Source organism: Sus scrofa, chromosome 3 (genome assembly GCF_054392235.1).
Source record: "Sus scrofa isolate SSC_HxYL_T2T_F1_AM1 chromosome 3, Sscrofa_HxYL_maternal_Yorkshire_Landrace_v2.0, whole genome shotgun sequence".
Classification (NCBI taxonomy): Eukaryota; Metazoa; Chordata; class Mammalia; order Artiodactyla; family Suidae; genus Sus; species Sus scrofa.
Window position 1 is genome coordinate 4,071,448 of NC_139385.1, and position 16,391 is coordinate 4,087,838.

General features: G+C 58.2%; 1 protein-coding gene and 2 long non-coding RNA genes across 4 annotated transcripts in view; 1 reads left to right on the forward strand and 2 right to left on the reverse strand.

Annotated features, from left to right (window-relative positions):
- The window catches only part of LOC146404341 (uncharacterized), a 22,483-nt gene extending 17,330 nt beyond the window's left edge, over positions 1 to 5,153 (reverse strand). The window contains exons 1-3 of one of the 2 annotated variants that reach the window (XR_014840009.1): positions 5,031 to 5,153; positions 4,429 to 4,546; positions 3,503 to 4,083 (exon numbers count right to left, since the gene is read on the reverse strand). This is a non-coding gene — a long non-coding RNA (uncharacterized LOC146404341). The remainder of the gene's footprint in view (positions 1 to 3,502; positions 4,084 to 4,428; positions 4,547 to 5,030) is intronic. The other variant, XR_014840008.1, reaches the window with a different exon arrangement.
- FSCN1 (fascin actin-bundling protein 1) overlaps positions 1 to 7,763 on the forward strand; it is a gene marked incomplete at its 3' end in the record, with an annotated part of 9,102 nt that extends 1,339 nt beyond the window's left edge. The window contains 4 exon segments of the mRNA NM_001146300.2: positions 5,350 to 5,506; positions 5,609 to 5,730; positions 5,979 to 6,146; positions 6,475 to 7,763. Of these exon segments, the coding sequence (NP_001139772.1) occupies positions 5,350 to 5,506; positions 5,609 to 5,730; positions 5,979 to 6,146; positions 6,475 to 6,677 (650 nt within the window).
- On the reverse strand, positions 7,686 to 12,996 carry LOC146404342 (uncharacterized). The gene is made up of 2 exons (XR_014840047.1): positions 12,901 to 12,996; positions 7,686 to 11,150 (listed from the first exon to the last, which is right to left on the reverse strand). It is a non-coding gene; the product is annotated as an uncharacterized LOC146404342 (long non-coding RNA).
- Positions 12,997 to 16,391: the final 3,395 nt, after the last annotated feature.

Below are 16,391 nucleotides of genomic sequence, written 5' to 3' on the forward strand. Positions count from 1 at the left end.
TGCCCCCCCTCCTACCCCCGCCCCCGTCAGCGGGCCTTCAGCTCAGGGGCGGAGGCGAGGGGTCGCCTCCGGCGCAGGGCGTGCCCCAGCTCCCTTTGGGCAGCCTTTCGCCGGCGGGATAGGGGAGCTTTGATCTCTGCAGGGTGCACTTCCACCTCCTGGCCCCCTGGGCCTTTCCCCACCCCCTCTCTCGGCCGGGAGGGGTTGGCTTCTGCGGGAAGGGGGTCGCCCCGAGGGTCTGCCCTTCCCCCCGGCCCCTCCTCCCGCGTCTGCCCCGCGCTCGAGGCCGCGGCCTTTGTGAGCCGGGGGGCGGGCTCCTCGACAGGGCCCTCCCTCGCCCCCTTTGTCCTGCTCGGTCTCTGCAGATGGGAAAACCAGATGCGGCGGGGTGGGGGAGGGGATGGGCTTTCCGCGGGTCCCTCCTGCCGAAGACCCCCCTCCCCCGCCACCGCGTCGCCCCCAGGCCCAGTGCCCCTTCCGAAGTCGCCCCAGGAGGCGGCCTCCCTCCTCGCGCCCCGGGCTCCGGAACGGCGTGGCGCGGCTGGCGGCTCGCCAGGCACCCTGTCCTGCACCCGCCGCACGTCTCCCGGCCGCGGCGCTCTGCTCTGCGGGTGCCGGAGCCTCCGCGCGAGCCGGGAGACCCTAACCAGCACCCTCGGGAGGCCCCCTACCCTCGAGGGAACCCATCCCCCAAGATCCCTCCTGGAACAATTGGCTGCAACTCGATGCGTCCTCTTGCCGCGGCCTCCCGCGGGCCTGGCCATTTCCTCCTACCAGCCTGCGCGCCAGCAGTGAGCCCCCCTTTCCTTTCTTAGATTCTTCCCCAGGCGGCTTCGCTTCCTTCGGGCGTCCTCGCTCGTCGTTGGCGAAGAAGGCAGTCTTTTCCTTCCCAGCGGAGGGGCCTTTGGGGCTCTTGCTCCTCTGAATGGGACGTTGGGCTCAGGCTCTGGGAATAGCTGGATGGGATTCCATGGTCGGGAGGCCCCCCTTCTGCCTGGGCTCTGCCGAGGGGGCAGTTTTGTGCTTGGGTTTGCCCAGAGAGGTGAAGCCAGTTGGCCACTGTCACACAGCAAGTAAACAGCACGCAGAACTGGGTTTGACTCCAGAACAGGCTCTTATCTGGACTCCCTGATGCCACCAGCCTCGGGGGCTCAGGGTCTCCTCTTCCCAGTCTCACACAGTACTAGGTGGGGGCAGGACTCCCCACTATTCAGCAAACATGGAGCCTCTAGCGAGTGAGACAGGCAGAGGCCTGAACGACGGGCACGTGGGCATGTTCCGGATCCTTAATTCTTGGGTGCAGTGTTCTCACTGGGAGATGAGCCACACCCCAGAGGTGTCAAGCAAAGGCCTGGGGGTCCAGCAAGTACACAAGGGTCCCAGGTTAGATGGAGGAGGTGCCTTTCAGAAGAGAACACCTGACCTGAGGATGAATACAAGGTAGCACGCATCAGGTGGGTAGAACAGGGCTGCAGGCACAGGGCATGGCTTGTACAAGAGTCCGGGGCGGGAAGGAGCAGAAAGCCCAGTGGGGCTGAGGAGCAGCTTGTGAGGTTGGTAGATGGGACTGGAGCAGCCAGCAGGGCCACAGGACTCACGTTGGGTTCTCATCAATGCAGGCGTGCTCCATGCTTGCTGGGCTGTGTCCAGCATCTTCTCTGGGGAAGATGTGGCAGGAGCAGGTGGTCCTGGCCCTAGTCCTTGGGGCCAGGAAGGAGCAGAGAGAGCCTGGGGCTGGTTTTGGCAGGCATGGCGAGCCTGGGCAGACGCCCTCTCCTTTCTAGTAAAGCTTGCTGGGGGTGTCATGGTGTGATTCAAGCTGATGGGGCAGGAGGAGCCGGAAACTGAGCCAAGAGAGGTGTTGGCTCATCTGTGAGTTTGAAGGGGAGGGAGCTTTGGGAGCCAGGATAGGAGCCACCCTGGCCTCGGATTTGGGGGTTCTGATTGGCTGACTCCGCTTCTTCCTGGTGGGATGGAGGATGACCTATGGGGAGGGGGGGGCGTCTGCAGAGGCCATTTTGGACAGGCCTGCGTGGCAAGGAGGCGGCAGCTGTGCTTCCGACACATGTTGGGAAAAGCCAGCCAGGAAGGAGGAGGATCCTGGGCTTTCTGGCTGGGGGATGTGACTCATCCTGACAGGCCTGCACAGGCTGGGCGGCCCGGGTGGGGTGCTCCCTGCTGAAGCTGCAGCCCGCTCTCTGGCCTCAGTTTCCCCATCTGTAAAGGGCTCGCCCAGGCTGTGCTTCTGGGAGGAGGCTAGCACAGCTACCACTAGAGGCTGAGTCGGCCACCGGGAAGTTAGGGTCCCGGGAGCTGAGGTGACAAGGCAGATGGCACATGTCTGTCCCAGGTCCTGGGAAGTGGTGTAGCTGTGACCACACAGGTGGGGACATGGCTCGGGCAGGGCTGGAGGTGGGCAGGGCCACTTGAGTGAACAGTACTCATGCTCCATTGGAGCCCCGCCTGCCCTGGGCTCTAGCCACACCCTGGGCAAAGCCTCACCACTTTCCCCCCTGGCATCACAGCCCCCTTGCGTGTGCCCAGCTGTGCCCTGGGGACTCCATGCTCAGGAAGGGCAGGTCAGGCTGGGCTTTGCAGGACGTGTAAGAGTTCTCCTGTTTGGGCAGGACATTTCAGGCTGTGGGAACAGCTTGTGTAAGGACGGAATAGGGATTCGAAATGGTCAGGTAGTGGCAAGAACTGACGGGAAAGAGGGGAGGTGACGTGAGGCCACAGATGCTTCTAGGCCCCCCTCTCTTTAACTGAAGCGGGGGGTGGGGTGGGGGTGGAGAGATCTTTACTGACAAGCCAGGGGAATTTGGGAACTGCTAGGGCTCATGGGGTGGGGACCATAGGGTGCGCTCGCAGGGATGGGGGGCACCCCCTTGGAGCCACTGCAGAAGGTGGCTTAGAGGCTGGAGACAGGGACAGCTGTGACAGAGGGGGACAGGCGGGGGCCGGTGTCTCACGAGGGCTCTCTGGAGGGGGATGTGGCTCTGGGCTCTGCTGAGCCCCCACGTCTCCTGCCGCCCCCACGTCTCCTGCCTTCCCCAAGGCTCCTGGGGGCCTGTGACTCAGGTTTTCTCTGCTGCTGTTGATGAAAAGAAAAATCCTGAAGAAAACCCTGTTCCCATAGTAACCCGGCTCTAATTAGAGACTCTGAAGCCAAGTGGGGCCTTTCCCGTCTGGGCAGGGCCTTGGAGCCTGGCGGGACCCCCGCCCCCTGCCATGGGGCAGGGGACTCGCCTCCAACCCCTTCCTACTGGGGACGGAAGGCGGTGTCTGCTTGGCACTAAATCCTTTCCGTCTCCTGGCAGAATGGAGAGATGGGGCCCTTTTGATGATAGGCAGAGAGGGAAACTGAGGGCTGGGGTGGGTGCCTGGCCCCGGCTTTGGGTACCTTGCTGGCTGCTCTAGGCCTTTTTCTCAGGACTGGACACAGTCTGGCTGGGGTCTGGGTGACTGAGCAGATGGTGGTGGCCCTGTGGCCCTGGGCAGGTACCTCTGGGGTGGAGCCTCCCTTTGTGTGGACCTGCTGGAGGAGTCGTCTCTTGGCCGGGCCGCGCTGCCCCCGGCGAAGGCTGAGCTCTCAGGAACCGGTCCCATTGAGAAGGAGCCCCCGGATTTCCTGCATTTGTCTCCGGCCGGCTGGGGAGCGCCTTGTTTACGTGCAGGGCTGTGTTATCTCAGGTGCTGGAGGTTCCTCTGCTCTCCTGCACCTGGACCCCTTTCTTTCCTGCTGCCGAGGTGAGCCCCGGGGCGTCTCCTCTTGTCCGTTCTCTGCTTCCCCTCAGCTGGCCCAGCGTGCTGGGCAGGGGGTGCCATGCGGTGGCTCTGCAGCAGCGGGGGTGGTCAGCCACAGGTTGTGCTCCTGTGCGTGGCTTTGGGATGGCCCTCCTCCGGCTGCTCCTCGCCTGGTGCTTCAGTCCGGCCTGGGGGTGGATCCGGCTCACCCCCGGGCCCTGAGCAGTCAGCAGGGGCTGCCCTGGGGCTCAGGGGGCCCAGTGGGCCTGGAGCGTGGAGCCCAGCGGTTCTGAGGGTCTGGTTCAGGACCCAGGGTGACCCGAGGCCATGGCCAGCAGTCTGTGGAGAGGAGGGAGGGTGGGGGCAGGAGGCCCGAGTCTGCCCATCTCTCCTCCTGAGAGCCCCTGGACGCCTTGTTTTCTCTCTGGTGACCTTGGCCAAGGACACCAGCACTCTGCCTCAGTTGCCTTTGCGAGGTGGGGGTGGGACTGACATGGGGACACGAGACCCGGTTAGCATGGGGCTGACACCCTTCCGGGCCTCTGGGTGGTGGTTAGAGAACTGAGGCTGGGGGCTCCGCCTGCCCCGCGCAGCCCCCCCAACCCGCCTCATCTCATCTGAGGGGGTGCCGGCCGCCCACCACAGGGCCCAGCTCCACAAAGTCCTCAGGGCCCAATGACTCACCCTGCTGCTGAGGCTCTTAGGATCCACAGCGCTTGGGGAATGTGAATTTTTTGTGGGGAATCAATGATCCCGCTTCCGGGTTTTAGCTGGAGGAGTCCACAGGACCACGTGGCTGCAGCTGGTGGGAGCAAAACCCCAGAAGCCACCCCTATCACGTCAGATGACTCGGGGACACGGGAACATGTAAAGGTGACAGGCAGATCATTTGTGAGTCGAGGTGTGCAGCACGTGTGCACTTGAAGGTCAAGAAAACGCACGTGCGAAGGGCAGGAAACACGGCGTGGAGGATGTGGTCACGGCCGCGGTGGTGGCGGCGGTGGCGCTCTGGGGCGCGCTGGGCGCGGAGGGGGATGCAGTTTGACTTGCATGCTTTTACGAGTTGTCAGAATGTCCCGACGGGAGTGTGTGCTGTCACATCCTGCACTTTTTGGGTTTACGGATACAGAGAAGCAGGAAGGATACACTGAATACGCCGCCACACCGGCTCCCTGTCTCTCTCTTCCCTGTTTTTGGTTGTACTTAGAGCAAATCCGTGACTTCAGGACAGTTCATCTCAAAACGTTTGTCTGTACATCTAAAAATAATCAGGGTCGTGTTCTTACCTAATGACAACACGAGTGATAATGATTGGTCCTGCCTCGCTCATCCTGGGCCATGTAAAGATGCTCCCAAGTGGCTCTCGAATGTCTTTTTGCATTTGGTTTGCTGGAAGGTATTCATTGCTTCTGTAACCAGAGAAAGTGATGTGTAAATGCCCCTCCGGCCTCGGTCCTTGACGGACCCTCCTGGGATCCTGGGTTCTGACCGCGGCCGAGGGGTCTGAGCTTTGCCGTGGGGTCTTGGCAGCCCCCTGCCACATTGGTGTGTGAGGGCAGGGGTGTGGGGGTCCCCGTACTAGCTGGAGCCTCTCTCTCGCTGCAGGTATGGACCTGTCAGCCAATCAGGACGAAGAGACCGACCAGGAGACTTTCCAGCTGGAGATCGACGGCGACACCAAAAAGTGTGCCTTCCGCACCCACTCGGGCAAGTACTGGACGCTGACGGCCAGCGGGGGCGTGCAGTCCACTGCCTCCAGCAAGTGAGTGCCCGCTGCCCTTGCGCGCGCTGGCCGGCCCTTCCTGGAGACAGGGGCCTGGGGTGGTCCGGGGTGGCCCCTCCTGACCCTGTCCCGCCCCGCCAGGGATGCCAGCTGCTACTTTGACATCGAGTGGCGTGATCGGAGGATCATACTGCGTGCCTCCAACGGCAAGTTTGTGACGGCCAAGAAGAATGGCCAGCTGGCTGCCTCGGTGGAGACAGCAGGTAGCCACCTGTGGGCACACCCCAAGTTCCCGTTCCCCGGAGGGTCTGCCTATGCCATGGTCACTTACCAACCCTACCAGAAGTTTGCTCTATGCTGGGCATCGACCCAGACTGGCACCACCCCGCCTCGCCCGAGGGCTGGCATGCAGAGTGACCCCAGGCTCCTGCTGTCCCTCTCTGAGCCACACCCTGAGCGCGGCACTCCCACCCCCGCGAGGCTCACTGCCCCTTCCCACCTCCCTGGACAGGGGACTCGGAGCTCTTCCTCATGAAGCTCATCAACCGCCCCATCATCGTGTTCCGCGGCGAACACGGCTTCATCGGCTGCCGCAAGGTCACAGGCACCCTGGACGCGAATCGCTCCAACTACGACGTCTTCCAGCTGGAGTTCAGGGACGGTGCCTACAACATCAAAGGCAGGTTCTCCTGTGGGTGGTGCTGGGTGGGGTCCTCTGGGCCCTTGGGGCGCAGGAGGCAACCCCCTGTCCCACTTGGCCCTGGTTGGGGGGTTCAGCCTGGCCACCTTGTGCGATGACTTGGGCCCCACGTGGCTGCCAGGGGCTCTCGGCTTGGGGAGGAGCTCCTTCCCCTCTCGTCTGTGCGGGAGGAAGATGGGGTTCTGGAAGGTGGGGGCCAGGGGACACATCACACCTGAGTTATGGGACCCAGACTCTGGTGGGGGCCTGGCGGGGGGCGCGGTGCCCACGGCAGGGCCTGATGGGGTCCCCCACGCCCCCGCTGCAGACTCCACGGGCAAGTACTGGATGGTGGGCACCGACTCCTCCGTCACCAGCAGCAGCGACACCCCCGTGGACTTCTTCTTCGAGTTCCTTGACTACAACAAAGTGGCCATCAAGGTGGGCGGCCACTACCTGAAGGGGGACCACGCGGGGGTCCTGAAGGCCTGTGCCGATGCCATCGACCCTGCCACGCTGTGGGAGTACTAGGCCCGCTGCCCGTGTCCCCCTCCCCACCCTGCCCAGCCCCCTCCCGCTCACTCTTCTCTCCAGGGGGGCTCCGCCGCAGGTGGCAAGCCCCTCGCCTTTCCAACTGGAAACCCAGAGAAAACGGTGCCCTCACCTGTTCCCCGTGCGGCCTCCCCTGAGCAGGTCAGTGGCTGTGGCCTGGTCCTCGGAGGGATTTCCGATCCCTCTGCCCTTTCTTCTCTGCCCTGGGCGTGGCTGGAACCTCTTTCTTCTGACCTCAGACGACTCTGAGCCTTATCTCCCTGAAGAGGCCAAGGAGAATCACGGGGCTGGGAGCCTTCCCAAGCCCCTGAGCGCGCGGCGGGGTGTGTAACTGGAATCTCTGTCCCCTCCTGAGCCTCCCCTCCCCCGAGCCTGCCGGTGCCCCCCCAGAGCCCCGTCCCTGCATCAGGAGGAAAGCCGGGCAGGGGAGAGCTGGAACAGATGTGTCCCCTCCTGCCCCCGGGTGAGGGGCCCGCCCGCTGCGCACCCCACTGGGCTCCTGGGGCCCTGCTCCTGTCTCCTTTCTTTCACCCTGGCCTGACTGGAAACAGAAAATGACCGAATCAGTATTTTTTTCGAAATGAAATGTTGTTGCTGGAGGGGCCCCAGGCAAGCCTAGCTGTACCCATGAGTGGTCTTCAGGGGGTCTTGGGGGGTCCTGAGAAGGCATGCCTGGGCCCAACGGCCTCTGCCCACTAGGGTTGGGGCAGGCCGGGTGCCTCCCTGAGTCCAGAACCTGCCCCCACATTCCCCTGGGCCCCGGCCCCAGGCCTGTGTTCCCCTGGTGATGCTGGGCCTGTCACCGCCTCAGCCGGAGCCCCGGTGTGATTGGTGCTCCTCTTCTGACTGGACTCCTTAGTCTCGGAGGGATGAAGCTGGGCATCCGCCTCAGCCGGGAGCCCCGTGGAAGCTCCCAGCCCCACCCCTGCCAGCTCCCCTCACTTCTGGTTAGTGTCCACCACGCATCTCACTCTGGGTGTCTTGGTCTTTTATTTTTTGTAAGTGTCATTTGTATAATCTCAAACGCCCATGATAGTAGCTTCAGACTGGAACGAGCAAAATAAAGTAACGCAAGTCTAGAGCCTGAGGCCTGTGTGTGTTGGGGTTGAAGGCGGGAGGGGCGGGCTGTGCACCTACCGCAGGTTTAGGAGTTAGAGGTCAAGCCCACGCAAACCAGCCGAGTGGACTTGCTCCTGCTTCGGCAGGTGCTCCTTGCTGGCAGGTACGGGGCTTGGGCTGCCTGCTTCCCACACGGCGAGTGGTCACGTGCGTATCTATCGGCACCTCCAAGTAGCAGGCTGGGCCCCTTGGGGCTTGGATGTGCCACTGGGGGCGCCCCTGGAGGACAGGCCCAGGATGGCTGCCCTCCTCAAAACAGGACCCCCAGGCCCAGGCTGGGGAGGCACAGAGGTACTTCTCTGTCAGGCAGGCAAGAAACTGAGGAAGTTTCTAGACGTGAGGGGGACCTGGATCCTGAGCCCCCTCTGTGGTCTTGGCCCCTGGCAGACCTCCATGTGTTCAGCCCTGCAGCGACCCCAGAGAGAGGCAGGTGCTAGGCTGGGCCCTTCTGTGCAGGATCTCATGTTGCCCAGAGCACACCTGTTCCCATCTCTCAGAGGAGGAGACTGAGGTTCAGAGCAGCAGGGCACAGCCTGTGAGTGTGGAAGAGGCTGTCCCGTGGGTGTCTGATAAGCAGGTGGCGATTGAAGATAGACTTGGGAAGAGAGGGCACCCCCAGATCCCAGAGGCATTAGAGCTGCTTGAGCAGCTGATTGGCTGCTGATGACAAAACGGATGCCTGCGCTGTGATTGGTGGTCCCTGGGGGCGGGAGTCTCAAGATTGACAAGGACAGATGGCAGCCATAAAGGATGGTTGGACCCCCAGGAGGTTCTGGCAGCCAACCCTCCACCCCTATTAAAGCCAGGCTGGAGGCCAGAAAAATCTCAGAGGCGTGGAAGGAACAGATGAATCCTTTGGAGCCAAGCTCTCCCAGGCCATGGGGGTGGAGACGCACTGGAAGAGGCTCGGGGTGGGGTCCCCAGGGGGACAGTTGAGCGAGGTTGAGCGAGATGGTTACCTGCAGGGCCAGGAAAGGGGAGCTGCCCAGGAATGACCTGTCCTGGAATGACACCAGGGACCCCTCCCTGCATCCTCTGAGCCAGGCCCACACATTGATTCTGAATTCCACACATTTCTGCAAAAATGGGTGCCCACAACATGGCTGTGTCCTCCAGGGGCTGGGACACCCTACCCCCAGCCCACCCCCCGCTCAAAAAATGGTGCACAGTCTGGTGGGGGCAGTGAGATCACACCTAGGGAAGGAGGGGGACCCAACCCAAGGGGACAGGAAGGGTCAGCAGGGTGGGGGAACTGCACCAGCAAAGGTAGGGTGGGAGGAACCCGGGCAGGGGTTGGGGTGGGGCCTGGCTGGATCCCTGGCAGAGTGGATTGGATCCACAAGACAGTCTGGACCCACAAGAAGGCAACAGGACATGACCGGAAGGAGGCAGACATTCCTGGGGCACACAGAGCATCGTGGGGACCACCAGGTCACTCCTGTGCACAGGGCTCCCCATTTCTTGGTCGAGAGGTGCCTCCCATCAGAACTGGCTCTGGGGCCCCTAGGGCTCAGACGCAGCTCTTCCTCCTGCCAGAAGCATGTTTGCTTCCTCCATGATTTCCAGTTCACAAGGGCGTGGTCCAGCACATGACCCTGCATGCGCACACGCACACACATACACGCATGTGTGTGTGCTCACATGAACACATGCAGGCACGGACAAGGAATCCAGTGCACACACAACACATGTGCACATAGAGACATACCGGCACACACAGGCACAGATGCAGACCAGTCCCAGGGGACAAAGCTGAGTGCTTGCTCACCAGCCTGCACTGACCCAGGGCAGAGGGTCACCACTGTGCCTGGGGATGCCTTCCCAAGACCCTGACTGGCATCTCCTCCTGCCACCAGTTGGGTGGGGGACCAGCAGGGCCCCGCAGCCCTGAGGGTGGGTTCTCGCCCAGCCTGCCATGGAAGGCCGGATGGGGAAACCGAGGCCTGGAGGGTGCCCAGCGAGTCTGGGCAAGTGCAGCCAATGCTCCAAGTTACTTGTTGGGGTTAATGGTGAGCCCAGTAGGTCGTGCTTGAAGGAAAAATATTCAATTAAACTTGTAAAGAAGGAAAAAGGAGAAGTGAGCCTTCTGCCCGCCCACGGGTCCTTCACTGTCAGTGGCAGGAATGCTGGAGGCCGGGCAGCTGCAGGCAGGCTGCGGTCCCCAGGCTGCGGCCGGGCCAGCAGACAAGGTGCCCCGGGCCCCCTCACTCCTGTCTCCCGGGATCTCCACGGCCGGACCCTTAGGTCCTCCCTGGGGTGGGACCCCGAGCCCAGCTGAGGCTCCAGCCCCAGGAAGCCTCTGCTGGGCCCCTCTGGTGGCGGGGCCTCTGGGCTTCCCAAGCGTGTCTCCACAGGACGCTCTTTAGGCCACCTGCTCTCCCCAGCTTAGGCTCTTCTCTGGTTCATTTTTGGGGGGACCTCAGCGGAGGACACCCCAGATATGGCTGGGCCCCGCATCCTCCAGGGCCAGAGCAACCTCTGGCACAATGGGGAGAGGGGACCTCCAGGGACCTTGGGGGCTCCTAACTCACACTCGAGTGTAAGGCAGGTGAGGCTCCAAGGGACCCCCGCCCCTTTGGACTCCCTGGAGACTCTTGTGGCCTCGGTTCCCTCCAATGTGAGTGACGGACAGATGTCACCTGGGCCATGGGCTGCAGGACTGTGCAGCAGGGGAGGGGCTCTGAGACCCCTGGGGTGGCAAAAGGAGAAGGGAACAGCTGGGGTCTGCCCAGGCGGCCGGCCCGGAGGAGGTGCCCTGGCCTGGGAGGGGTGAGGTGGGCTTGAGCATTTGGCTTGAAGCCCCAGCCCCTTGGTGGGGCCCCTGGGCTTAACCAGAAGGCGGCTGATCCTCCATGAAGTGTGAATAATTAAAACAGAAGTTGCAGTTCGATCCCTGGCCTGGGAACTTCCACATGACAGGCCAAAAAAAAAAAAGTTGCAGGAGATGTGGGGAGGGGAATCTGGACTCCCCGCCTCGTCCCGTTCCCAGGCCTGACCCCAAGGGAGGGAGAGGGAAGGCCCGACGTCCAGGAACCTGGAACTGGGCTATTACTACCATTATTGTTACTTTAAGAAGTAAGATAATAAACACCTAGAGTATAAAGTCTGAGGGCGCTTTAGCCCCAGTCCTCCTCCCCTAACACTGAAGTTACTTAAACTCTTCAACAGTTTTTTATTTTTAAATTTTTAGTTATTTTTTCATTTTAAATTTTTTGCTTTTTAGGGCCACACCTGTGACATATGGAGGTTCCCAGGCTAGGGGTCAAATCAGAGCTGCAGCTGCCGGCTTACACCACAGCCGCAACCATGCCAGATCTGAGCCGTATCTGCAACCTACACCACAGCTCACAGCAACACTAGATCCTTAACCCACGGAGCAAGGCCAGGGATTGAACCTGCATCCTCATGGATGCTAGTCAGATTTGTTAGCCACTGAGCCACAGCGGGAACTCCCAATTTTTTATTTTTTATTTAAGGAATATTAAATTACTGGTACCTTGCTATGTGTAAAAGGCACAAAGCCCGGCATTAACCCATGTAGTCCTTGTGATGGGCTGAACAGTGTCCCCAGCAAATTCATACGATGGGGTTCTACCTCCCACTACCTTAGCATGTGGCTGCACGGGAGATCAGGTATTTAAAGAGGAGATTAGGATTCAAGGAGGTCACTGGGGTGGGCCCTACTCCCCACTGATTCGTGTCCTTGTAAGAGGAAGGGATTAGAACACGGGCAGGCATGGAGGGAAGGCCATGTGAGGGCAGAGAGAGAAGACAGCTATCCACAAGCCAAGGAGAGAGGCCTCAGGAGAAACCAGTGCTGCTGACACTCTGACCTGGACTTTTGACTTCTAGAACTCTGAGCAGGTGTGTCTTTGTTTAAGCCCCGTCTGTGGTACTTGGTCATGGTGGCCCCAGCAAACGAATACAGACCATTTAAAAGCCCCGCGTGGTAGGCAGCACTGTTATTCCCATTTAGCGGCGCAGAAACCGAGGCACAGAGACGTTAAGTCACTTGCTCACGTCACACACCCAGTTCGTGGTGCAGCTGGGATTTATATATATCAACCTAAACAGGTGGAAATGAAAATCAAAACCAAAATGAGACACCACTTTCCACCTGTCAGAATGGCTGTTCTCCAAAGGACAACAAATAACAACCATCTGATCCAGCAATTCCACTCCTGGTACGTATCTGAAAAGAAGAAAAACACTAATTCGAAAAGATACATGCACCGCAAGGTTCATGGCGGCATTATTTAGATTGGCCAGGATACAAAGATGACCTGAGTGCCTGTCAGCAGATGAACGGATAAAAACGGATAAAGAAGATGCACACAACTACAACAGACTATTGCTCAGCCATAAAAAAGAATGAAATCTTGCCATTTGCAACAGTGTGGCATCAGAGGACATTATGCTAAGTGAAATTAAGGCAAAGACAAACACTGCATGATTTCACTTATGTGTGGGATCTAAAAAACAAAACAAACATAACAAAACAGAAACAGACCCAGATACAGAGAACGAACAAGTGGGGGTCAGAGTTCCCGTTGTGGCACAGCAGAAATGAGTCTGACTAGTACCCGTGAGGATGCCGGTTTGATCCCTGGCCTCACTCAGTGGGGATGCTGTGAGCTGAGGCTCGGATCCTGCGTTGCTGTGGCTGTGGTGCAGGTCGGCAGCTGCAGCTCGGATTAGACCCCTAGCCGAGGATGTGACCCTAAAAGGCAAACGAACAAACAAAAAGCAAATGCAAAACAAATGAACAGCAACAACAAAACACCCACAAAACAAGTGGGGGGATAAGTGAAATAGGTGAGGCGGATTTAGAGGTACAAACTTCCAGCTACAAAATACATAAGTCTGGAGGAGAGGAGGAAACGTACGGCACAGGGAACAGAGTCAGTAAAAGTGGAATAACTGCACGGTGACAGAAGGTAACTTGTCTTTTGTCCTTTTAGGGCCACACCCTCGGCATATGGAGGTTCCCAGGCTAGGGGTCTAATTGGAGCTGTAACCACCAGCCTACACCGCAGCCACAGCCAAAGCCACAGCCACGCCAGATCCCAGCCGCGTCTTCGACCTACACACAACTCATGACAACGCCGGATCCTTAACCCACTGAGTGAGGCCAGGGATCGAACCCGCGACCTCATGGTTCCTAGTCGGATCGTTTCCGCTGCGCCACGACGGGAACTCCTCTACTTATAGTCTAATATACACTATGCTGTGCGTCTGAAACCAACAGAATTTGCAGGTCACTTGTGCTTCCATGACACACAAACATAACAGCGGAGTACAAGCACGAGGCACCCAGAGTCGAGTGACGGATTCCCCCAGAAAAGGGTGGATACAAGCGTTCAGGACAAGGGGCTTATTTGGGAGGCAACATCAGGGCACGGAAGGGAGGGGAGAGGAAGGGCAGGAAGGCCACAGTGGGGCATTGGGGTGGGCGCCAGGCATGAACCCTGCTGGGCAGTTCAGGACACCAGGAGGACGCACGGAAGAGCACGCCTCCCCAGTGCGCAGGACCACGGGCCGTCTGCACCAAACCTCCCAACATGGGGGGCTTTCTGGGGCACCAAGCTTCCTGCACTTCAGACTTTCCCTGCGTGGGCAGGTTGCACGTGTGCCTGAAGCTGGGGGGGCCGCTGCGGGGAGTGCAGGGGGAGCACAGAGGTTTGCGGGCAGCACCTCTGGGCTGGAGAGGGGAGCTGAGGGGCTGTGGAAGGGGCACCAACACGGCCAGCTCTGCCTATGTTGTAATGCCCTGATTCTCATGACCCCTGTGGTCTGTTTTATTATTAAGTGACTTTCAATTGTGGTAAAACGCAGTCACATAAAATCTACCATCTTAACCATTTCTAATGGTTCGGGCGTGTTGTGTACACTCACATTGTTGTGCCATCACCAAATCACCACTATCATCTCCAGAACGCTTCGTCTTGTAAAAATGATATTCTGTCCCCATTAAATGTTAACTCCTCCTTCCCTTTCCCCCAGTCCCTGGTACCCCCTGGCACGTGAAAGTTCCTGGGCCAGGGATTGAATCTACACCACAGCAGCAACCTGAGCCACAGCGGTGACATGGCAGGTCCTTAACCCGCTGAGCCACAGGGGAACTCTTGCCACCCACTGTTTTACTGTCTATTTCTGTGAATGTGACTCCTCTGGGGACCTCCTCTAAGTGGAAGCATCCGGTATTTGTCCTTTTGTGACTGGCTTAGAGTTCACTTAGCGTTAATGGCCTCGACGTTCATCCATGCTGTAGCATGTGCCAGAATTGCCTTCCTTTTGAAGGGTGAATAATATTCCATCGTATTGATACGCTACACCAAAGGACATTCTGGTTGCTTCCACCTACTGGCTATTATGAATAAAGCTGCTATGAACATGGGTGTACAAATATCGATTTGAGACCCTGCTTTCAATTCTTTGCTGTATAGACCCAGAAATGGAATTGCTGGTTCATGTGGCCATTCTTTTTTTTTTTTTTTTTTTTTTTTTTAGCCCATGGCATGAAGTTCCCAGGCCTTGCACAGCAGAAACTGGCACAACATTGTAAATCAACTATACTTTAATAAAAAAAGTACAATTTAAAAAAAAGTTCTCAGGTCAGGGATTCAACCCGGGGCCACAGCAGTGACCCAAGTCACAGCCAAATCTTTAACCTGCCACGGAACTTCCAATGTGGTAATTCTAAGTTTTTGAAGAACTGCCATGTTTTCCTTAGTGGCTGAAACATTTCACATTCCTACCAACAGTGCACAAGGGTTTTATTTTTTTTGTCACACACAGCATCACGTGCATCCACTGCCTTGTCCCTTCAGTTGTCACCTAACAAGACGCCAGTTTTCCTTATCTGCATGGACAGACCTCACACCGTCTTCTCGAGCTGGGCCCTGTGAGTTCCCATCTTATCGTGGCTGCTCATGGCCTTTCTCATCTGTCATGACTGGCACGAACCCTGCTGGAAAGAACGATGGTGGGCAGGAGCCTTTACACAAGTCTCTGGGGCAAATTCCTGGAAGGATAACTCTTGGGTCACTTGACATTTTGACAGATGTGGTCGGATGGCCTCCCCCAAAGGCCCTCCCCCAGGCCCCTGCCCAGCTGTGGGCCCTACACTCTCCCCATAGACGGAACTGATCCTGAAGTGTCTCGCCAAGCCGAGGTGAGAGGTCCTGCGTGTGGTGATGTGAGCCGTTGTCCCTGCGCTCTGGTTAGTCTAAGCTAACTGGGAGCGCAGGAGACCTGGACCAGGGGCTTCTGCCAGCTGGATTTCCTTCTTTCCTAAGGCACCATGGGCAGATTTGGGGGGTATAAAAGCTTCATGTCTCTGAGAGCATCTGAGAGTCTCACCAACGAGCTGGTAACCAAGGAGGCCCTGGGCCCCTGAGGCTCCGGATGTGCCCACAGGGGCGCCAAAGCAGCTGGTGGTTGGCCAGTCCCCCGGCTCACCTGGCCCCAAGTCCTCCCACAAAGCCTGTCATCCTTGAGGGTGTAGGCTGTGTCCTCTCTGGCTCACGTCCCCTCCTGTTTATATTTTTCACCCTTTTTCTTCTGTTTCTGTGTTTTGGATGGTTTCTATTGCTGTCTTCAAGTTCAGTAAGATTTGTATTATTTTTTTCTTCTTTTCTGCAGCATGTAATCTGTTATTAATCCCACCCAGTGTATATTATAAAATATGAGACGTTGTACGGTTTCATTTTCGGAAGCTTGGTTTGAGCGGGTCCTTTTTCTCCTTCTCTTTTGATCATGCTCCTGTTTTCTTCTGCCTTCTTGAGAGGATCGATTTGTATCCATCTGTAACAGCTGTTTCGTCATCTCCGTCTACTAACTCTGTCTTCCGGGTTTGTGTCTAGAGACCGACCTTCTTCCATCCTTCTTCCCTGCCTCCCTTCTGCTCTTCTGCTCCATGGAGTCTCGGCCTCACCAAATTCTCAACCGTCTCTAATTCTTGGAGTCCACCGGTCTCCACCAGGGTGTCCTGCTCCTGAGCCGCAGCCTGGACAGCTCTCCAAAAAGGAAGCTGCGGAAATCGCAGCGTTCACTTCGCTTGCTTGTCTCAGAGGTCACCTACTTTGCTCGCGTTGCCCAGTGTCTGGAGACGACTGTTTCATGCATTTTGTCTGATTTTTTAGTTATTTGGGGGGGGGAGGGTAAATCCAACCATCTTCGGAACTCCGCATGGCCAGAAGTGGTAGATCTCCCTTTTCTTTCTTTCTTTCCTTTTTTTTTGGGTCTTTTCTAGGGCCGCTCCCTCGGCATATGGAGGTTCCCAGGCTAGGGGTCGAATCGGAGCTGTAGCCACCGGCCTACACCAGAGCCACAGCAACGCGGGATCCGAGCCGCATCTGCAACCTACACCACAGCTCATGGAAATGCCGGATCCTTCACCCACTGAGCGAGGCCAGCGATCGAACCCACAACCTCATGGTTCCTAGTCGGATTCGTTAACCACTGCGCCACGACGGGAGCTCCTCTTTCTTCCCTTTCAATGATGGTTTTAGTGAGTGAGAATTCACGCACCATAAATTCGTCCCCTCAAAGAGAAAGGCTCTGGTCTTTAGC